This window comes from Lissotriton vulgaris, chromosome 6 (assembly GCF_964263255.1).
Source record: "Lissotriton vulgaris chromosome 6, aLisVul1.2, whole genome shotgun sequence".
NCBI lineage: Eukaryota > Metazoa > Chordata > Amphibia > Caudata > Salamandridae > Lissotriton > Lissotriton vulgaris.
Genome location: NC_141694.1, coordinates 95187116 through 95210834, shown reverse-complemented (window position 1 = coordinate 95210834; position 23719 = coordinate 95187116). Strand labels below are relative to the sequence as shown.

The following is a 23719-nucleotide window of genomic DNA, read 5'->3' as shown; positions in this document are numbered from 1 at the left end:
CAGTTCCTTTCCCAGTGGCCGAGCGAGATCAGAATCAAGGCACAACATATCATAAACCAATCACCACACCCAAACCATGCCTAATCTCACACACACCTGTCCCCGTTTCTTCTTTATGACCTGTTTTACGAGGAGGAGGTGCCCATTTTTGTTAGGGGTCCGCCAATATCTGATGAAAGTTCTGGGCCTTGCCGGGTAATTGATTATGGACTGGACAAACTGAAATGTGGGCTTGTCATCATGACTCTGCTTTTCCTTTGTAGCAAAAATATGTGAATGGTTTACCGTAAAACAAGGAATGTTTGCCTGAAGCATATTATTTTGTATATAAGGAGAAGACTGGCTTTGTAATTTTGAGCAGTCTACTGAGAACATACATGCGCTTCATGCTGTTGTACTTCTAGGATACCTGTTACTGGCTGCAGCCAATAAATACGATCTTTGACTTCACCAAGAAGACTCTGTGTTTCTGTAGTCTGAAACAGGAAGGACTCTAAGTCTTTGGGTGTTCTACCTGGCACCGCCGGGTTCTTAAAAACCCGGTACTTCAGTTGGAACCCGGTACTTCAAACCTGGGACACAAGGTGAGGGCGTTGAAATCAGGAATTCACCCAGCCTCCAGTGCTAATGCTCTACAGAATAAGTTGCACCATTATATTGTGACAGATATAAGGGGCTTCGTAAGCAGAGACAGAATAGTGGCTGTGTCATGTGTTTCAACGAAAAGCAGAACTAGTTGCCGTGTGGAACCCCCACAACTTGTGAAGTGGTAACTAGAGCAGAAGCTGAATTGAATTACCCAAGTTTTAACCAAATGAAAATCCACATCTTGGCGGACTTGAGCTCTGCTACAATGATGACAAGACAAACACTGCAAATTATAAAGAAAGACAGTGCAGAGGGGTACAATGTTATCTAATCAAACTCAACAGCTGGGCTGCTGTTGCCTGGTTTTCTTCTAACCTGATATTTAGACAGATAGGCTGGGGGAGGGGAGACATGAGCAGCTTTTTGCCTTCAGAGCCTGGCACAAAACAGCTACATTGTTTTTGATATGGTAGACTTATAGTGCCTTGTTGCTCTGGGCCTCCTCTACCTCTATGCTTCCATTCCGTTTTCCCTACGCCCTGTGGATTCATAGAGCGTCCAAGTATAGGTCTGTATGCTATTGAAGCTACCAACCCAGCTGTTTGCTTTGTTTTCTAGAATAAAACCATTGAAACCATAAAACTTTCTAAACAAACTGTCACTGCAACATTGGTGGGAACACAGCTGGGTAGAGTGATTGCTCCTCCCATCAGTCAGCTTCAAAGGTGGGATGAAAAATCCCAGGAATGATAAGCAGTCCATATTCTGAAGAGTAGAGAGTATTATAACATTTGATTCTAGGCTCATCCACACAGAATGCATTAAACACCACACTGAGAGTCAGACAGACAGACAGACACACACACACAATGAATTGGCATTCTCACTGAGAAGCAGTTGACAGCTGAGAGCAAACCTTAACATCTGAGCAGCTACCTTCTGCTGTAGCTAGAGACTCAGTACCAAAAAAAGAAGATGCTCTGTAGGGGAAACATTAAAAACATGCATGGAATAATGGGTTGTGCATGTTTGACATCACCACTAGATTCAAAAACCTCTTTGTGAATGAAAGTGGGAATCAACAAATACAAGTATAATAAAGTTGATGACCATGACACATTAGCTTTAGCTGCTCAATGTGTATCATGTATATACTGAAACATGTTGATAGTAGTTTCCTCCTTCCTACTTTCCACACATTTAAAGAAACTGTCCTAAAAGATCAAGATTACAAAACAAATCTCTTGTTGAGTAGCCAAATGTTGTTACAGGAAAAGGGTAAACCCGGAGTCACTGGGACCTGGGGGCTAGACAGTATATATTAGAGTGGTCCCAGTGTATTGGTGGCTCAAGTGTTAAACATGCATCGCAATAGTGTGGTCATACGGCATAGAGCGAGAAAGAAAGAGATATGGAATTTCTTTCTCGCTCTATGCTGTAAGACCACACTATTGCGAGGCATGTTTAACACTTGAGCCGGTCTGACTTACGCCGGCCACCAGCGATAGTTTATTTCACCAGTTTTACAACTAACCCCATGCCGTTCCGGACATATGCACTGGTTTCTCCTCTCCTCCTTAGATTTATTCCACGTGCCACCCCTGATTGATTCAGGCTTGACAACATTTCCATAGAATTTCGGGACTATCCTGCCCGTCAGAGAAGAAATCCTTTGATAAGATTGGACCTTTGTACCCTACATACGTACATTAAGTAAGTGCTTAGCAGTCTTTTTTAAATCAGATTGTGGCCTTTCTTCCATGCCTATTAGTTTGGCTAACCGTCGCCTTTAACACACATGTGACGCCTCACTCCTACCCTACACTGTGCCTAGGAGAGCCACGGAGCCTCCCTGCTCCACGATTGATTTGTGAGAGACCCCCCCACCCCAGCACGCATGGTAATATTCAGTAATCTTGCCCTCCGTTTTGGGACTTTGTTTTTATTTTTTCAGGTTATAGGTAGGTAATGACACACCATCCTTTTCTCTTTTGGTTCCCCCAACCCGTACCACTTCTCACTTGTCCTGAGGAAGACGCCGCAAGTAAGGTTCAAGATACCTACAAACAAAAGGGGTTGAAACGTCGACTTTAGAACACTTGCCAATACCTAATCGACAGTAATAAATAGACTGTGACCTCATGTGTTATATTGAAACAACCAAAAAAGTCAGGTCCGTAGCGGGACTGAGGGGGGGCTGGACCGTAATACTATAAGAAACAATGAGAAGTGCCCAACCCTCAATTCTTGAAATAGTAATTATTTGAAAAATTATTTAGAAAAGATCAAGTGTAAATCAATAACACCTGAAAAGGTAGTTTTATTTATACCCATTGATCATATTTTTGTTTTTTATGAAATTTCTTTTAGCAACAGAAAAAGATACACTTTAACAATCATCACAATAACTGAACAACTCATACAAAATTCAAAAGAAAAACAATCAATACAACACAGGAAAACACAGAGCAATACACATTAACCCCTTCCATGCTGGTGACGAACCCCAGCCGTCACGCTCTGCGGCGCTCGTGTGCTGATGACGGCTGGGGTTCGTCACGGCCCCACCCTGTTCTTTTGTTTACCGCACAGCGGCGGAAATGGCCCAGCATGGAAGGGGTTAACACATCAGTTCATAAATGTTTACAAATTAATTCCTGTTTTCATGACAACCAAACCTAAGTGAAAGACAAGAGCACAAACTGTGTTTTCTTTTTTGACAGAGACACTTAATGATACGATTGGCTCTTGCAGAATGCCGACGTGATTCAGGTTCGAATGACACGTTTTCGAACCCTCATCAGGGCTTTGTTAGTTGTCTGTGTGAAACATAAAACAACAATAAAACTTTATTGAAAGCCAAGTTGTCTAGTGGCTGTCTCTCATAATCGGTAGAGTTATAAGGAATTGTACCTGTATGTATCAGGCTCCTTAGATTTCAATGGTGGACCTGGGGGATGGCACTTGGGTTTTTTTGGTTATAAAATGAATGGAGCATACACTGTTTGAGAATTTTTGGTGGTATGTTCTCATATTGAAAGGGTAACATGTTGTCATTGAATGCTACCTACCTCTGCGTGCACCATCCGGCGCCTCATAGAGGAAGGAGGATGTGGTCACTATTCTGGGAATCCTAATTAAGAAAACGACAGACTAGTATTGTGCGATCATATTTAGCTTTTCAGAGAATGAGGAATAATTTTTAAGTGACCCCGTACCTTGCGTCTTGATCCTAGGATGGAAAGACGGTTCCAATCTGTGGCAATGAATTACGTGGTTATCTCCTACCTGGAAAATCGGAACAGTTTTAAGTACCAATACTGGTGCGTGTAGCTCAGTAATGTCGACATGATTTTCCATCAGACGGACTCAAGCCTACCTGGATTGAGGGCGTGTGTCTATTACCCAGGCGTTTGTCCGTAAAGCTTTTTAAAGTTCCTCCGTAGTTCGTGGCGCGCTGTGTGAAAAAATAATGAAGCATGATTGCGGGGACCGCAAGTGATTGTTTTCGGAATTGACGAGCGAGCAAGCGGCGCTTGTTCTTACCTGCAGCAGGGCGATCAATGTCCCCAGTGTGAGGCTTCCTGACGAATGCCTGACATTCGCGGGGGCCATCTTTGTCTAATTTAAACGCAAGTGTGATTTGCGTCCCAAGGCATTCTGGGACGTGTAGTCCCATACATTGTACTGAAGGCGCTGAATGTTTACTGGAGGATTACTGCGATGTCATACCTAGTGTGTTTATGGGTTGGTGCAATGCTAATTGGATGCACTAAATGATGAGACATGCAAACGCCATTATTTGGAACTGAATTTTGGAAATCATATGTATAGAACGGAAGTGTCCACCTTATTTGTATAAAGGGGGAATTTATTCAAGCCAGGGGGGGGGTTTATTCAAAGAAAGCTATTGTCGAAAACGAAGTTTAAATCCTTGATAATTCAGACATACTATTCAAACCTGTGAGTGTGCTATTAAATTTGAGGATTAGATAGGCTTCCTTTTGTAGTAACGCCTTATCGACATCTGCTGGGCGCTGTACTGTACCAATTGTGAAAAGTACTGACCATTTAAACTCCAGTTCAGTATGGGATTTCTCCATAAAGTGTTCGACCATGGGAGCAGTTAGAACTTTCCTTTTTATTCGAGACCTATGCTGACTGATGCGTAGGTTGATTTGCTGGTTCGTTTTCCCAATATAGATCTTTTGACATGGGCACAAAATGACATATGGCGAGCACGTTTTACGCCAAGGGAGTGTTTGTTGCAAACAAAAGAAAAGAAAGAACTTGACCGTTTGGTGTGTGTGACCACATTTGGTCCTGACACGCACAAAATGAGACAAACAATTCTCAAAAATTGGCATTTACTAGACGGGCTGGAATGTCCCTTTCCCCGCCCCATCTTTGCATACAAAAAGAACAAAAGCATCGGACAACAAATCATTAGGGCTGATGTAGCACTGCCAAAACCTAAACATGACATTTTGTCTTGCTGGAACATGAAACCAATTGATGGGCATCACAGATGCGGCAATTGTGTGGCGTGTTCCAGCACAATTGAAGGTAATGAATTTGAACACCAGGGGATCAAGTGGAAGCATTCTGGCTTCTCTAACTGCAAGACCAAAAACTTTATATATGTCATTTTGTGCCCATGTCAAAAGATCTATATTGGGAAAACGAACCAGCAAGTCAACCTACGCATCAGTCAGCATAGGTCTCGAATAAAAAGGAAAGTTCTAACTGCTCCCATGGTCGAACACTTTATGGAGAAATCCCATACTGAACTGGAGTTTAAATGGTCAGTACTTTTCACAATTGGTACAGTACAGCGCCCAGCAGATGTCGATAAGGCGTTACTACAAAAGGAAGCCTATCTAATCCTCAAATTTAATAGCACACTCACAGGTTTGAATAGTATGTCTGAATTATCAAGGATTTAAACTTCGTTTTCAACAATAGCTTTCTTTGAATAACCCCCCCCCCTGTCTTGAATAAAGTCCCCCTTTATACAAATAAGGTGGACACTTCCGTTCTATACATATGATTTCCAAAATTCAGTTCCAAATAATGGCGTTTGCATGTCTCATCATTTAGTGCATCCAATTAGCATTGCACCAACCCATAAACACACTAGGTATGGCATCGCAGTAATCCTCCAGTGAACATTCAGCGCCTTCAGTACAATGTATGGGACTACACGTCCCAGAATGCCTTGGGACGCAAATCACACTCGTGTTTAAATTAGACAAAGATGGCCCCCGCGATATGTCAGGCATTCGACAGGAAGCCTCACACTGGGGACATTGATCGCCCTGCTGCAGGTAAGAACAAGCTCCGCTTGCTCGCACGTCAATTCCGAAAACAATCACTCGCGGTCCCCGCAATCATGCTTCATTATTTTTTCACACAACGCGCCACGAACTACGGAGGAACTTTAAAAAGCTTTACGGACAAACGCCTGGGTAATAGACAAACACCCTCAATCCAGGTAGGCTCGAGTCCGTCTGATGGAAAATCATGTCGACATTACTGAGTTACACGCACCAATATTGGTACTTAAAACTGTTCTGATTTTCCAGGTCGCAGATAACCACGTAATTCATTGCCACAGATTGGAACCGTCTTTCCATCCTAGGATCAAGACGCAAGGTACGGGGTCACTTAAAAATTATTCCTCATTCTCTGAAAAGCTAAATATGATCGCACAATACTAGTCTGTCGTTTTCTTAATTAGGATTCCCAGAATAGCGACCACAACCTCCTCCCTCTAAGAGGCGCCGGACGGTGCACGCAGAGGTAGGTGGCATTCAATGACAACATGTTACCCTTTCGATATGAGAACATACCACCAAAAATTCTCAAACAGTGTATGCTCCATTCATTTTAGAACCAAAAAAACCCAAGTGCAGTCCCCCAGGTCCACCATTGAAATCTAAGGAGCCTGATACATACAGGTACAATTCCTTATAACTCTACCGATTATGAGAGACAGCCACTAGACAACTTGGCTTTCAATAAAGTTTTATTGTTGTTTTATGTTTCACACAGACAACTAACAAAGCCCTGATGAGGGTTCGAAAACGTGTCATTCGAACATGAAACGCGTCGGCATTCTGCAAGAGCCAATCTATATCATTAAGTGTCTCTGTCAAAAAAGAAAACACAGTTTGTGCTCTTGTCTTTCACTTGGCTTTGGTTGTCATGAAAACAGGAATTAATTTGTAAACATTTATGAACTGATGTGTTAATGTGTATTGCTCTGTGTTTTCCTGTCTTGTATTGATTGTTTTTCTTTTGAATTTTGTATGAGTTGTTCAGTTATTGTGATGATTGTTAAAGTGTATCTTTTTCTGTTGCTAAAAGAAATTTCATAAAAAACAAAAATATGATCAATGGGTATAAATAAAACTACCTTTTCAGGTGTTATTGATTTACACTTGATCTTTTCTAAATAATTTTTCAAATAATTACTATTTCAAGAATTGAGGGTTGGGCACTTCTCATTGTTTCTCATGTGTTATATGGCAAATATGTATTTAGTATGTGTACTTTGACCATCCGGTATATGAACAATATATACCAGAATTGCTTGTGATACTTTGTCACCACCACAAACTTTCTTTACCTCCACCAACCATCTTGCACTCCCTCCCCCCTTCTTCTCTGGGCACTACCCATGTGAGTTCTGTTACCTTGTTAGGTTTCCCTATGATTTATTCTCTGCATAAGATGCTCATCTTCAATGTGATTAAATAACAATGGTTGAATATTATTGCATTTTCCCTCATTTAATACTTTAAATGTCATTTTTCTGATGTGTTTATTTTTTTCCCCTCTATGTGAAAGCCACCAATACACTAGGACCACTCTAATATATACTGAGTAGCCAAATGTAGCAATTATAAAACTGGTACAAAGGATATGGATCACGGTCAGGAGCCTAAAGTCTGGAATGAATCGCAGGTTCACAAAAGCGCACTTATGAATTCTGTCAACAAGAATCTTCATGCTGTAGAAATCCTGCTTCAAAGATGACTCTGCTGCCCCTAACATATAGAAACTAGAATAAAAAAAGATATAATAAGAACATTAACAATTAAAAATGATTGAAAACCAAACAGTTTCTATTTTATACCTCTCACAACAATATCAGTTTGAGATTTTTTCTGCCACAATTTTTAGAACCAAAAACGCAGTTTACCTGCAGCCACACTAAGTCAGACAATAGTTTCTCATTCCTTGTAAGGTTTCAGTACTGGGTCACTTTAAAACAAATCTATCTTCTTTACAGTAGTTCTTTCGAGTGCAGTAGCCTGCACTCGAAAAAACATTTGGCATCTGGCACAGCACTTGTTAGTAATACACAGCAAGATATAATATATGGGGACTGTCAGCATTAGTTTCAAAACATTTGTACCATGTTTTTATTTTTCAGACTAAACTGCAATCCTGGAAAGGCTACGCAGTGTGAAAAAGTGTCTCTATATATACTGGACCAAGATAAGGTACAATGTGTATAGAGTCCACCAACCCCAGAGGTATAACAGAGGTTAAAGCCAGGTGTGACCTTACTCTCTAAAGTGGTAGCTTGGTCGAGCAGTAAGGCAGTACCAGAGCACAGTGTAAAGCATTTGTTGTACCCACTCAGCCAGCAAAAGGTTTCACACATTCAAAGACTGAACTCCAGGCCAATTGTTTTTATATCAAATATATAGTTGTTTTATTTTTAGAACCAACAGGTATCAAAATATACTCTTCTCAATATGAGAGGTCTCAGATGAGTACTTTGCAGAAAGGCAAAACATTTTGTAAACACAATAGGTACAGGGGTTGCAGTAGGCAACACAATTCTAAACACAATGTAGCATTGAGCTTAATGTTTTTTTTTAATAAATACAGCTGATTACTTTGTAGATTACTCTGGTAGTTCCAGGACTGGATCCTAGATTCAGTCCTGGGATCTAAGCTGAAAACAGTTTAGTAAAAACGTTTTTGTTATTGCAGTGATTTTTAAGGAATATAAAGCTATTTTAAAAGTTCACACTTAGAAACTTTTCAGATGAAAAAGTGGCAATGTTATCCAATGGGAGAAAATTCATGATACAGTTAAAGTACGATCTCGTTACTTTTGTAATCCAGTACTGGGCTCCTAGGTCCAGCACTGGGGTCTCAACTTAAAACAGGTAAGTAATTCCGTTTCAGTATTTGGTATGATTTTTTTTTAAATATATTTTTATTGGCATTTTCTTAATTGCAATATGAAAACCTTCTTCAAGAGGCAAAACATATTGACATATTCAGTTCGACATCTGTATCATATTCAAATAACAGTGGTGGACATTCAGTTGGTCGCAGTATACACCAGTACATCCTATGTAGGCCCCTCCACCTCCTTCATCTGCCTACCCACCCTAGGAGATTATTGTGAGACAGAGAGTGTGAGTCCATAGTATTCCAGCCATGGCTTCCATATTTTCCAAAACTTTTTGGGGCAGCCACTTGCTTTATAAGTCGTCTTTTCCCCCAGCATATACATGTCCATACTCTTTTTCCATTCAACCAGGGATGGAATCGTCTCCGCCCCCTATGCCTTAACCAAGTCACGTTTCGCCACCACCAATCCCAATTGGAGTAAGATTAACTGTGGCTTGGGGAGGTCAATTTCAGTGGATATTCCTAGCAGTACAAACTGGGGATTAAGCAGAACCGTCCCTTCCAGAATATTCCCTAGTTCCTCCAACAGTGTAGCCCAGTACAGCTAGATCTTGGAGCAGTCCCATATTGTATGGAAGAATGTACTTTCAGACGATCTACAGCGCAAACAATCAGGTGTCTCCGCCCTCCCCATACGATGCAGTCGTGCCCTGTCATAGTACACTCTGTGCAGATATTTGAATTTAATCAATCTAAGCCGTGATTTAATGGCCACCTCTCGAGGATGCATTAGCGCCATTTCCCAATCTAAGTTCTCCATCTCTACCAATTTCGACTCCCATGTCGCCCGTAGCTTCTTTAACGTATCTGGCTTATTATTAATGATCATTCTGTATGTCCATGAGACCGTTTTATCCTCTAACTCCCCCATCAAGAGTCATCCCTCTAAGGGCGCGTATTTAGGAATGTCAGTGGTGTCTATGTGTTGCGCCCGCCATGCATGGGCCTGTTGCAGGTACTTGTAGTGTTGGGTTGCGTTCATATCATATTCAGCCTGAGGGTGTGAGAAAGTGACCAGCTCTTTACGGTGCAGTACGTCCTTAAGTTGTGAAATGCCTAGCAGGTCCCATTGTTGGAAACCTCGCAAATTCGTGATTTCTCGGAGCCTATTTCCCACCCAGAGTGGCGTTTCTCTGGTGACCCTGCCATCCCATTTCATTTGTCGTTCAGCCTGTTTCCCTGCTGTTACAACAATCCTCGTCGCAGTCAGGAGCTGTGCTGTGCCCTTCCCTCCACATATGTAATGTGTGTGCGGACGCTGAATGAATTATGAGTGTTCAAGTGCATATGTGGGATGATCTTTATCCATGTACTGCCATTCATTTATCACCACTAAATGGGCCGCCCAGTAATATGCCCGAAGATCCGGCAGAGAGATTCCTCCAGTTTATTGATTTTTTGTGGCGTCGCCAGTGCAACACTCTGTAGTTTCCGATCCCAGAGAAATGTCCGAAATGTGTCATCAATTTACTTAAACACCTCTGCTGATATTAATTGATAGGTGTTTTGTAATACGTAAAGGAATTTAGGGAGCACTATCATTTTATACAGTGCTGCCCTGCCTAACAGTGTCAGCAGTAAGGTCCTCCATCTATCCACGTCTGCACGAAATTCCCGAAGCACCGAGTAAAGGTTATGATCCAATGCCCGTGCCTTATCCGTTGTAACATAGATCCCTAGGTATTTTATGCCCTCTCGCGCCAGTTGGAGTCGGCTTGGGCCGACTGGGTAAGAGCCGCTCTTATCTACTGGGTATAAAAACGTCTTCCCCCAATTGATTTTATATCCGGCATGTGCACCATAGTTTTCACAACTGTCCATGATTGCGGGGAGTCCAATTCCGGGTTTTGTGACATACATTAATATGTCATCCCCATAAAGGGATATGCGTTTGTCAGTCCCATCGTTCTCTCCTCTTTGAAACCCTGTTATATCCTTGTGCATTCTAATCGCACAGGCTAGTGGTTCCAGCACTAATGCAAAAAGTAGGGGGGATAGTGGACATCCCTGTCAAGTGCCCCTACCTATATGGAAGTCCCTTGACACCACCCCATTGACTCTGATCCTCGCCATGGGTTTTTCGTAAAGTACGGCAATTCAGTGCCGAAACTCCGGACCAAATCCAAACTCCTCTAGTGCAGACATAAGAAAGGGCCAGCGCAGTGTCAAATGCCTTTTCCGCATCCAGTGACAGGAGGAGATGTGGCTCTTCTCGTTTATTTGCCACCTCCAACCAGTTATGCAACCTCCTCAAGTTAAGTCTCGTCGACCATTTAGGCATGAAGCCAGATTGGTCACTATGAATGAGCCCAGGGATCACTACTGCAAGCCTGTTTGCTAGAATTCTGCCTAATATCTTGGTCTCTACGTTTATGAGAGAGATAGGGCGATAGGAGCTACACACCTGTGGTGGTATGTCCTTTTTTGGGATTACAGCGATCATGGCTGTCCGCAAGTCTCTTGGGAGACTTCCTATCTCTTGGGCCTCCAAGTATAAGTGGAGGAGGTGCGGCCCAAAGAGCGTTGCGTGTTGCTTGAAAAATTCCGGAGGTAGTCCATTAGGCCCTGGGGCCTTCCCAGTCTTCAACTGACCAATGGCTGCCATTATTTCTTCAGTTGTAATCTTCTTGTCTAGTGTTTTTTAGTCGCTATCTGTTAATTTGGGGAGCTGTAGAGTTCGGAGATATACCTGTATCTGTGACGGCTCAGCTAGCTTGCGTTGCATATAATAGGCCTCGATATAGTCTGCAAAAGCGTTAGCTATTGCAACATGAGTTATATGAGTTAGGCCGTCCTCTGTCTAAATCCGAGAAACCCACCTGCTATCCAGCTCTTTTTTGCTAAGCCACGCTAGCAGTCTACCTGTTTTGTCTCCTATATCATACAAACGCTGGTGCATGGCTTGTATCGCGTGTTGTGCATCTCTTTTAGCCAGCGCAAAATATGCTGCGGAGCAATAAGGGATCGTTACCCTTACTTGCCAGTGATTCAAGCTGCAGCATTCGAGATTCCAACCCGGAGATTTCCTCCTCCTCTTTCCGCTTTTTATGGGCTATTATATTTTGTTCCCTATCACGCAATACAGGTTGTATGCCTCCCACAATGTGATGGCAGAGTCCACTGACCCTATGTTCTCTCTAAAATACAACTCAGTGTCAACCCTGCGTTCGCTAGCCACCTGAGTATCTTTGAGGTCCCAAGGGTTCAATTTCCATTCCCCGTCCGGTCGTTTGACATGAGAGACCCCTTGCTAAATATTCTACCTTACGTATCTCTCCTACTTCTCCCACTGGGGCAAATATGTAATCAATCCTTGAAAAAGCTTTGTGGGCCCCTGAATAAAAGGAGTAGACTCTACTCTGGGGATGTTGCCTTCGCCATATATCCATGAGTGCTAGTGTATCTACAAACCATTTAAGCGGCGTCTCCTTGGGGTCTCCCGTTGGGACAGTCGTGCGGTCACTTGTAGGGTCCATCACATCATTAAAGTCGCCCCCAATAATATGTGTGTCGGAGCCCGCCTCTAATAAAATTGCTGCGAGTTTCTCCATCGTTTGCCTCTGGAGCTAGGGTGGTGCGCATACACTAATAAAGGTGATATGCCTTCTGTTCCACACTCCCTTGACCGCTACATATGTGCCACAAGGGTCAGTCCAGGTGCGTTGTAGTCTAAAGGGTGGGTTTTTCCTAACAAGGATTGCCACTCCCTCGCCCCGGTAGAGAATCCAGCATGGGCCAATGATTTGTACGCCCCTCGACCCAGGAACCCACACTGTGTGCCCTTTAAGTGAGTCTCCTGTAGGAGAATTACATCTGGTTTCAATCTCTTAAAGTATGCTGATACCAACGCTCTTTTAACGTTATTCCCCATGCCATTCACATTCCAGGAGAGGATCGAATACACTTCTGAATTAGGTATAGCCATCACGGTGAAGTACAAAGGTCAGTCCCTCAGCGAACTATCTTCCCCCTCAACACTGTTCTTGTTTCTGCAATTTCATGATGTCTGATGCATTCTTGTTTTGCCACTCAACTGTCACAGAACCCCAACCCCAAATCACCCCACCCACCATCCCCCCCCCAATATCCATCCGACTATCCCCAGGGTCAATGGGACCAACTGCGTCGTGATCAGATTGGTGAGGTCTATCGCCCACTCCCCCCCCCCCCCAAAAAAAACTTTGTAGCTTAAACTCTGTCCTGTCCCTCCATCCCCTCCTCGAGTTGAGCCTCTGAAGGTCTCAAGAAATGGTCCACAAAAGTGGAGAGGGGTTCAAGGGCCGACCCTATCCCGGAAATGATGGGGCGCCCGGGGGGGGGTCTTTGCTCCTTGTGAACCACTGAGGGATGGTTACTCCAGCCGAGGCCAAGTATCTCTGCAGTGAGCACCCCAGGATGCCTTACTTTTACACCTTACCCAAGGTTCACAAGGAGCAAAGACCCCCCCCCCCGGGGCGCCCCATCATTTCCGGGATAGGGTCGGCCCTTGAACCCCTCTCCACTTTTGTGGACCATTTCTTGAGACCTATGGTGCAGGAAATGCCCACTTACTTAAAGGACACCACCGACCTTCTCAGATTGCTACCCAACTTAGAGTTTGATAGAGAAACTGACCTCTTAGTTTCATTTGATGTTGAGGCACTCTATACCTCCATCCCACAGGATGAGACACTGGACGTAATACACCAACTTCTAGAGTCCAGGGAGCTTAACAGCATCACTCCTGTCTCATTCATAATGGCCTGCGCCACACTGGCCATGAAGCAAAACTTCTTTAAATTCGAGGATCAGGTTTACCTCCAAACCTCAGGGACCAGCATGGGGAGTGTTTACGCCCCCAGTCTGGCAAATCTGTACGTCCATTCCTTTGAACAGAGTCATGTACTGAACCAGACCAATCCTTTTATTCAGAAATTGAGAACCTGGAAGAGATACATTGACGACGTTTTCGTCGTGTGGAGAGGGTCGAGTGAGAGCTGCCTTGAATTCTTGGGGTGGCTCAACAATAGAAATAATCATCTCAAATTTACCATCGAGATCGGTCGAACACAACTGGCATTTCTGGATCTCCTTATAACAGCAGGACCACATGGCCTACAATCAGAGTTGTACAGGAAGCCCACCGCAAGGAACTCCCTGCTGTTGTTCGATAGCAACCACCCACGAGCACTCAGGGAGAGCCTTCCGTTCAGTCAATTCTTACGGTTACAGAGGAACTGTTCCACAGAGACAGCTTTTGAGAAACATTCTGAAGACCTAAGCAGGCAACTTGTGGCTCGCAAATACCCCCCTCAACTTGTCAAGAGGTCTATGAAAAGGGCTAAGAACAACAACCGGGAAGCACTTTTGGAACCGAGACCTCCCAAACCGGACCTAGATCGCCTCACCTTTGTCCATACTTTTGGGAGTCTTTCTAATGGCATCCAGAAGGCGGTTAAGAAGCACTGGCCAATTTTGAACTCCGGGCGCCTTACTCTTCCCCGCCCGCTTGTCTCCTTCAAAAGGGGCCCTAATCTGAGGGACAGATTGGTTCACACTAGGCCACGCGAGGAGATGCCCAGAGCTGTGGGCACACTGTGGAATCTTCCCCCTGTTCAGGGGCATCATCCCTGTGGGAATTGCCAGGTCTGTCCACAAACTAAGAGATCGCTGGAAATAGATATAGGAACCACCAGACCGTGGAAGCAAGTTAAGTTCACCAACTGCAACAGCGACCACGTGATTTATCTTATCACCTGTCCTTGTGGCTATAGATACGTGGGCATGACAACAAGGAAGGTCCGCACACGGATATCGGAGCACAAGAGCACGATCCGTTGTGCTAGACAAGCCACCAAACTAACTGCCCACTTCCTAGAAGCGAAACACCAAGCCACAGAATTTCAATGGACTGTCCTTGAACAGCCGTTCATTCCCGCACACACCACAGACGTGGCTAATTATCTGCTGAAAAAAGAACAGAGATGGGTCCTTAAATTGAAGACACACAAAGAGGGACTTAATGATGAAATCCCGTGGTCCTCTCTGTAATACAAACACCCTCTTGCCATTTCTCTGATCAATACTACACTGCTTGAGTTACATAGAGGCGGAAGGAGAGTAGTACTCCAGTCCATCTGAAAGTAAGATACTATGCCCTGAGGCCCTCGACCGAGCAAGTGAACCATGGGCCTTTCAAGGCCATATACACCTGTACTCCAACAAACAGGCCAGGGTTTTACTGCTATGCTGTTAGTCTAATTTCCACCTCTGCTCAATCACCATTGAGTTTTGATGAGACAGGCAGTAGTTTATGAATGTCTCTATATGTTTAAGGCATAGAGCGCTATGAGACCACTAGCACCTACTATTTAGACTGATTTCGATTATTTATAATCATACATTCTAAGTAGATATTTTACACCTTTCAATGCTCACCCATTTGTCCTTAATACCTGTAATTCTTAATCAGATACGCTGCAGCCCTTTAATACTTGTTCTGATTCAAGAATTTAATGCTATTTCACCACCAGTGCATATTACTTATATTGACCGCTATCGTGCATGTTTAGCACGAGTCAAACCCTTGTCTTTGTTATCTGCTTTTGTTTATCCCCGTCTGTTTATCCCCGTCTCCTTGGCGACGTTGGCAGACCCGGAACGAGCGCCTCACATGACTCCTGATAGGCGCGCAATCAAAGTGACAGCCAATAGGAGCGCGGCTTTGAGGAGGAGTTACCCTATCAAAATACGCGAGTGAGACGCGAGGTCTACGCGTCACACCACCGCGCTCCCAATAGCAGCGCTGGTGTGATTTTCACCTCCCTTCAGCCTTTTGTTTACAAGGCTCACTCGGCAACGCATCTGCTGCACCGCATTATGCTGATTAACGTTGTTCGTTATACGCGAGTGAGTAACCCCACGTGATCTTCCACCCTATCATGAAAGGGTTTATTAACATCTCCTCGCCAGCCGTCGGTACCTCCCCAGATGGCCAGGACGCCGGCCAGGAGTACCGACGGTTAGGTAAGGTGGACCCTCGCGTTTTTGCTAGTGGGTTTACAACAGTGCTACCTGCTCACGCTGAGCTTGCCCTTCACCATTTAATTACTTTGACTGGTCTAGTTGACCATGTTCTGTCTGCTTATTTAAGTCACAGGGGCTTTGTTTTTATCTCGTGCAATTTATGTATTAATGTGTGTCCTACATGTTTTCTAGAGCGGTGCTTCATTCTTCCCCTGAGCCACAGCCAGGTGGGGTGAGGCCATCTTACCTTACATGTTTAGGTAAGAGTTTACCAGCATTTGGTATTTACAAACTTTTTACCCAAATGTCTTTACATCATGGTTGCATTCAGGTAGTGCTTTTTAACAACATACTGTTATGTTCCAGTCCAAAGCATATTTGATGGTTGGACTATGTGGCCGATTTATTACTTGTAAACCTTTTCTCTCGCCCTCTTCCCACAGTGTTTTGCACAGACTGTAAGGACACCCAAAACGTTCAGGTGACTGTCTGCACTTGTTGTGTGTTCTCAGGGTGTTACTTTTTTCACATGGTGTAGTAGCTTTTATTCGTAGTTATTGGTCCTGAAGAAAGCAATGACAAAATAAGTCGTTGAATTGCTGAAACTAGTCGACCACACTGTCCTGAGACTGTCCACATAATTGGTCAGTCAGCAGGCGCACTATTTTTAACATTGGTACGGTAAGCACAATTAGAATAAATCTTTGCTTGGTGCTTATTCTTAACCAATTTTAAATCCACTCCTTTTGGCTTTTTGTTCCCTCACATCTTCTTTTGCACTGCACACCCCAGTCCCATCTTGTCTACCACTCACCTACATCGAGTGGTACACCACACTGTCGTCTCTTAACTCGAGTGAGGATACCCCCTACCACCGGGTTGACCTCCTAGGAGAGTACCGATAATCTCTGACGGGTGGTACGGATAAAATCCCAAATGATGAAGGGCGGATCCGAATGGTGACTGATGGGTATTTGTCCTCGTCCACGGAGAGCTCTCTGTGTCATTACCTGGTTGTTAGGGTGAGTTCTGGTCTGGTTTCTTGTATATGGGCACACTTACCTGAGACCCTCTGGTACCTTTGTTGTATATTGGTTCTGTTGGGGATAGTACCCAGAGCTTGGTCTTTAAATCTCCCCTAGGTCCCCCTCTACCGTTTTGTGTTTGGTGTAGAAAGAAGGACAGATATCACAAGGATAGGACACGTGGGGTAGCGTCCAATGTCCTTCTGCGGTCCGGTCACCCCGATGCTCTTCCGGCAATTTAGTGCTCATCAACTTCTTCAGACACTGGTTGGTTCTGAATGTCTTCCCCATTCCTGAGTGAGCTAAAGAATGGTGATGGATTAAACCCAGATCAGTTGACTGGGGGTGGGTTTTTGATTGGCTCAAATGCTCCGTCCATCATCCACTTTTGTATCGCTTTGTTCGCCCTAAGTTGGCAGGGTATGCTCAAACGTGAGTCCCTTGCTCACTTGGCCACTGGATTCAAGATAGCCTGGCTGATGAGGATTATGAATCCAAAACCAGTCCCATGATGCTTGTTTCCGGTCCAGGGAAGACATGGCTTGGCAGTTCGGGCTAGACTGTTCCCATGAGGCACAGGGTCAGACTGATTTGCATATGGCAATGTCTGAACTGGGGTGGCTGAGTGAGCTAAAGAAAGGTGATGGTTTAAACCCAGACCAGTTGACTGGGGGGGTGAGTGTTTGATTGGCTCAAACGCTCCGTCCATCATCCACTTTTGTATCGCTTTGTTCGCCCTAAGTTGGCAGGGTATGCTCAGACGTGAGTCCCTTGCTCACTTGGCCACTGGATTCAAGATAGCCTGGCTGATGAGGATTATGAATCCGAAACCGGTCCCAGGATACTTATTTCCCGTCCAGGGAAGACATGGCTTGGCAGTTCGGGCTGGACTGTTCCCATGAGGCACAGGGTCAGACTGATTTGCATATGGCCATGTCTGAACTGGGGTGGCTGAGTGAGCTAAAGAATGGTGATGGATTAAACACAGATCAGTTGACTGGGGGCGAGTGTTTGATTAGCTCAAACGCTCCGTCCATCATCCACTTTTGTATCGCTTTGTTCGCCCTAAGTTGGCAGGGCATGCTCAGACGTGAGTCCCTTGCTCACTTGGCCACTGGATTCAAGATAGCCTGGCAGATGAGGATTATGAATCCGAAACCGGTCCCAGGATGCTTGTTTCCGGTCCAGGAAAGACATTGCTTGGCAGTTCGGGCTGGACTGTTCCCATGAGGCACAGGGTCAGACTGATTTACATATGGCCATGTCTGAACTGGGGTGGCTGAGTGAGCTAAAGAATGGTGATGGATTAAACCTGGATCAGTTGACTGGGGGTGAGTGTTTGATTGGCTCAAACGCTCCGTCCATCATCCACTTTTGTATCACTTTGTTTGCCCTAATTTGGCAGGGTATGCTCAGACGTGAGTCCCTTGCTCACTTGGCCACTGGATTCAAGATAGCCTGGCTGATGAGGATTATGAATCCGAAACCGGTCCCAGGATGCTTGTTTCCGGTCCAGGAAAGACATGGCTTGGCAGTTCGGGCTGGACTGTTCCCATGAGGCACAGGGTCAGACTGATTTGCATATGGCCATGTCTGAACTGGGGTGGCCGAGTGAGCTAAAGAATGGTGAAGGATTAAACCCAGATCAGTTGACTGGGGGTGAGTGTTTGATTGGCTCAAACGCTCCATCCATCATCCACTTTTTTATCGCTTCCCCATTCCCAGAGGCAATCTCTCCTGTGCCTTCTAGTAGGTTAATGTTTTGCAGCAACGGATGATCTTCCTCCGAGTCCGTCGTAATGTCTTGATCCGTGCAGTTTGCAGAGTGTCTCATGACCATTTCCTTCAGTTTCCCTGTTCCTATGGTGCTGTCTAGGCGTTGCATGCTTTCTGTGTTCAGTGCTCGCGGAGTGGTTACCCTCAGTCTCCTGTTCCTGTACGGTGTCGATCTAAGTGTTGTGTTTGGGACAACCTTCGTATTTCTCCTGGGTGGGTGTAAGTCAAGGGGCAACCACCAGCGTGCCCAGGGCAGTCACCTCAGCCCTCCGACCACCTCCCACGACACCCTCGACGAATAAGTCGCAGTAAGTATTCGCGCTCTTGGTTCTGGGAGGAGATACGCTGCCACGCCCCTGCGAGCTGTGTTGCACACCTCCAACTCACGGCAAGTATGACCGTCTCTGCGCCATGGGCTTCGCTATGACAGACGAACAGCTGCAGGGGGCCCTCTGGCGTCTTGTGTGTCACCCGTGGGCCCGTCTTTGGTGCCCCTGTGTCCTCCAGCCCTTCAGGTAGTTCAGAACGCTTCCCTCGATAGGTGTCCCCTATGTTCTTCTGTCCGTGTGCGTCTCCTGCTGTCCCTTCTTACAGAATGAACCCACACTCTATTGCAGGCGTGATATGCAGAGTTATCAGTTCTAGTATCAGCCCAGCCTCCTCAGTCCCGCTCCCATCCGCCGTTCCACCGGAGCTACAGAACTATTCCACCTAGTTCTCAGGGGATTCCCAGGACCCACTCTGTGCCTTGTCTAGTTCTGGACTGTCTGTGCCATTCCTAGTCTGCCACCTTCTCGCGGTTCGGCCAGAGGACGTCGCAGCATCAACCTAACTATGCCAGTGAGCAGCCACCAGGACTCACACACGTGTCTTGTGCGTCACCCGTGCACCAGCCTTCTACCTATAGGCATTTCAATCTGTTGCCCTTGATACGAGTCCTCTATGCCCTTCTGCCCGTGTGTGCCCTATGCTGTCCCCTCCGCAGAGCGTGTAACCACACCCAGGCGCAGGAGTGTTGTGCAGTGTTATCAGCTCTAGGATCAGTTCAACCCTCTCATTCACGCTCCCACCTGCTGCTGTACCGTAGCTGTGGGACTGTTTCATCCAGCTCTCAGGGGTCTCGTAGGAAGTCCCAGGACCCAGTCTATGTCCTGTCTGGTGCAGGTCTGCCTATGCCTCTCTTGGTCTGCCCCCTTTGTGCTGATCGGCCAGAGGGTATCGCGCCTGCAAACTCAGACGGTCTTCCCTCCACTTTGATGTGGTGCGCGTTACTCACGGCAGGATCGCTGAGCCGAGCGCCTCTGGCTCCAAGCACCGCTCTCCTGCAGTGCACTTCAATTGACTCTGTGGTTCTGGAATTCCGGATCCTGCTGTGATATGGTACCGAGGTCCAACACTGGTGTCACAAAATGCCATCGTACCATGACGAATTTGGTATCGGCAGACCGGTAATGATTAGGACATTATCCCTGTACATTTGCGTCATGATTGGGCGATGCTAACACCCTTAAATCGTGGTTTCCGTTCCAAACCCTCGGACTCCATTTTGTGAACGGCATCCATCTTATGCCTTGCCCTCATATAAGTCAATTGATTAAGGTCGAGCTTGAACTGAAAGGACACGTCCACCTTAGCTGACTTCCCCATGACCTGGCCGAACTGACTCTACCGCCTCCAGCCAAACCTGTTTGGGCAGCCCCTCGCCCAGTGGCCGAATGAGATAGCATCAATGCATAACATGCCATAAACCATTCACCACCTACAGACCATGTTTTCTGCACACATACACCTGTCCATGTTTCTTGTTTATGGCCAGTTTTATGACAAGGAGGTGCCCTGTTTTATTGGGGTGTTCATCGATATCTGATTGTAATTCCGGGCTGGGCTGGGTCATCTATCACAAACTGGACATCTAAAATATGGGTTGGCAGTCATGACTTCACGTTTTGCTCTATTGTGTAAATAAGTCTATGACCATATCATAAACTCAAGAATTCTTGCCTGAAGTGTAAAACTGTGTATAAAAGGAGAAGGCTGGTTCTGTAAAAACGAACAGTCTTCTGAGAACTTACGGCCTGTGCTGTCGTACTTCTAGGACACATGTTACTTGGTTGCAACCAATAAAACTTGATCTTTGACTTCACCTAGAAGACTCTTGGTTTCTGTGGTCCGGAACAGGGAGAACTCAGAGGTCTTCGGGTGTGATCCCCTGGCACCACCGGGTTCCTAAAAACCCGGAACCTCAACATGCTGCAAACGTCGGGAGTCCTTCCGGGTCGGCGAACGCCTCACCTCCCGTGCAGCGAGCGGCTCTTCTTGCCTGCACCGGCTCCGGAGCCGACCTCCATCACAGCGTCGTCGGGCCCCTCATCAAAACCACACGGAGGCCGCAGCCAGTCTCCAGTGCGCACCGGGACACGTCTTCCTGCACCCGCGTACTTCGACCGACGCCTCCACCGTTCAGTAGACGCTATGCGGCACCCAGCATGTCACTGCCGCGACACAGGCTCCTCATGTATATCACTTGTCCTCCCCGATGCTCACACTGCCGCCATCTTATTTGCGGCCGGGTCTGCGCCGTTTCGTCTCTTTCAAGCAGGTAGGGGCCAGTTCAGTATAGTTTGGGGCAATCAATGCATTTACAGAAGTTCTTGGCATTCGGTCCGTATTTTGTGTGCAGGATGTTCCACTTGAGCTCAGGATTACGCAGGATCTTTTCTCTGCCCTCGGAGCTCCGGACGGACACGTCTAGTCCGCCATGCTGCTGGCCACGCCCCCCATTTGGTATGATTTTTAAAGAATATTTAAAGTTTTCAAAAGTGGACACAGAAGAAATTTCACAAAAAAGCACACAATGGATTCCTACAGAGAAAATTCAAGTTACTAGGAAACCCGACTAGGATTACTTTTGCGGTTCAGTACTGAGCTACAAGATGCAGTCCTGGCTTCTCTCCTAATCACAGGTGAGTACTTCGGAATTCGGTTGATTTTATGGGAATATTTTAAGTTTTCAAAACTTCACACTTAGAAGATTTTTCAAGTCAAACCAGTCAATGTTATCCAATGGAAGGTAAGTGAGTTACCAGTTTCCAGGTGAGTACTCGACTGGGGAAGTTAGGGTTGTGGGCATAGACTCAGGGGTCCCCCAGGGTCAGGTAGGTACAGTTGGTTCACCGTCAGCGGCACAGGGGCAGAGGTAGTTAGGCCCAAGGTTATCCAATGGGATCCGGTTGGTGGCTGCTGGCTAGCAGGTCACGCGGCTGTGGGAGCGGGGCTTCTGGTCACTTGCTCAGGGAAAATGGGGAAGTAGGATAGGACACAGGGTGCATGGCCAGAGGCACTGGGGGGCGGCTGGGTGCAGGGTGCTTTTGAGCTGTTGGGCGCTCAATGTTATTCAATGGGGAAAGTAAAACGGTAACAAAGGCTGCAGACTCTGGGACGGTGATTCTTCAGGTGCGACCACCATTTCGAGAGGTAAGTTGGGATCTTAGAGAAGAGGTAGATATCCCAAAGGCAGGCACAGGGGGCTGCAGGGAGCCGGGTGCAGGGGTGTCTTTTGGTGTCGGGAATCTTACCCTCGGCTGGTCGCGGTTGGTGGGGTCCCTGGTTATGAGGCTGCAGGCATCGTCTGGTTCATCAAGGAGGGTCTTTGGGCACTGAACTTCGGGTCCCAGTCGCCGGGGGGACGTCCTCGTGGTCTTGTGACACTCGGGCACAGGCCGGGCTCGGCGGGTGCAGAGTGGGCAGGTCTTGAGCTACCTGGCTGGCACCAGGGGGTGGTTGTTGAAGCAGAGCCTCTGCTTACGGGAGTCCGAGTCTTTAAGAAGGTCAAGGCAGGCAGGTACTCCGGGTGTCCCACAGTTGCTGTCCGCAGGAGCCATCGGGATTAAGCAGGAGCAGGTTCCAGGATAGACAGGCCGGTAGGGCTGGGGCCAAGTGAGTGGGTGTTGTCCTGTTAGCAGCTGCACGGCGGGTCTTCTTCTTCTTGATCTTCTTTCTTCTTTTCTTATCAGAATCTGAGGAAGGAAGGTTCAGGGTGCCCCTAAATACTAAATTTAGGGGCATTACAGGTAGGGCAAGGGCCGGGACCAATAGGCCCCTGTCCCGCGGTGGGTACACCCCCTAGCCTGCTCCTCTCCTGTGGGAGGGGGGCAGGAGCCTAGCTGTGATTGGGCAGGGCTCCCCATCTTCAAGATGGCTGGAGCCCGGGGCCATGCTTCACCTCATCTCTCCCACCTGAGGGGTGGGGTTGGCACAGGCTGCCACACCCCCCATCCTGATGTAGGGTTTCCCGCCAGTCTTCCTGCCAAAGGGGAGATTGGTACTGGTGGGGGCCAGTTGCTGAGTACAGCAAATGACACTCTGTTCATCACCACCCCCTTTTGTAAATCGATTTTGGCCACTATAGGTGTGGCAGGGTATACTCAGACATGAGTCCCTTTCTCACTGCTCCATCAGGATTCAAGCAAGCCGGGCCGAAGAGGCTGAAATGCCAGAAACCGGTCCCCGGTAGCTTGTCTCCTTTCTGGTAAAGAATTGGCTTGGTAGTTTAGTCTGCCCTGTTCCCATGATGCACTGGGCCAGGGACAGACTGATTTGCATATAGCCATGTTCTGAGCTGGGATGGGGCAGTGAGATAAATAACGGTGATGGATCAAGCCCTGATCTTTGGACTGGGTAAGAGTGGTCTGCTCAATTCAGACACTCTGTTCATCACCACCCCCTTTTGTAAATCGATTTTGGCCACTATAGGTGTGGCAGGGTATACTCAGACATGAGTCCCTTTCTCACTGCTCCATCAGGATTCAAGCAAGCCGGGCCGAAGAGGCTGAAATGCCAGAAACCGGTCCCCGGTAGCTTGTCTCCTTTCTGGTAAAGAATTGGCTTGGTAGTTTAGTCTGCCCTGTTCCCATGATGCACTGGGCCAGGGACAGACTGATTTGCATATAGCCATGTTCTGAGCTGGGATGGGGCAGTGAGATAAATAACGGTGATGGATCAAGCCCTGATCTTTGGACTGGGTAAGAGTGGTCTGCTCAATTCAGACACTCTGTTCATCACCACCCCCTTTTGTAAATCGATTTTGGCCACTATAGGTGTGGCAG

At 46.4% G+C, this 23719-nt stretch overlaps 1 protein-coding gene across 2 annotated transcripts in view; it reads right to left on the bottom strand.

Annotated features, from left to right (window-relative positions):
* Positions 1 to 23719, bottom strand: part of LOC147706850 (exportin-5-like) — a 2308032-nt gene that overhangs the window by 976629 nt on the left and 1307684 nt on the right. For both annotated transcript variants that reach the window (XM_086926017.1, XM_086926018.1), the window contains exon 23: positions 7518 to 7654. In XM_086926017.1, the coding sequence (XP_086782143.1) occupies positions 7518 to 7654 (137 nt within the window). The remainder of the gene's footprint in view (positions 1 to 7517; positions 7655 to 23719) is intronic.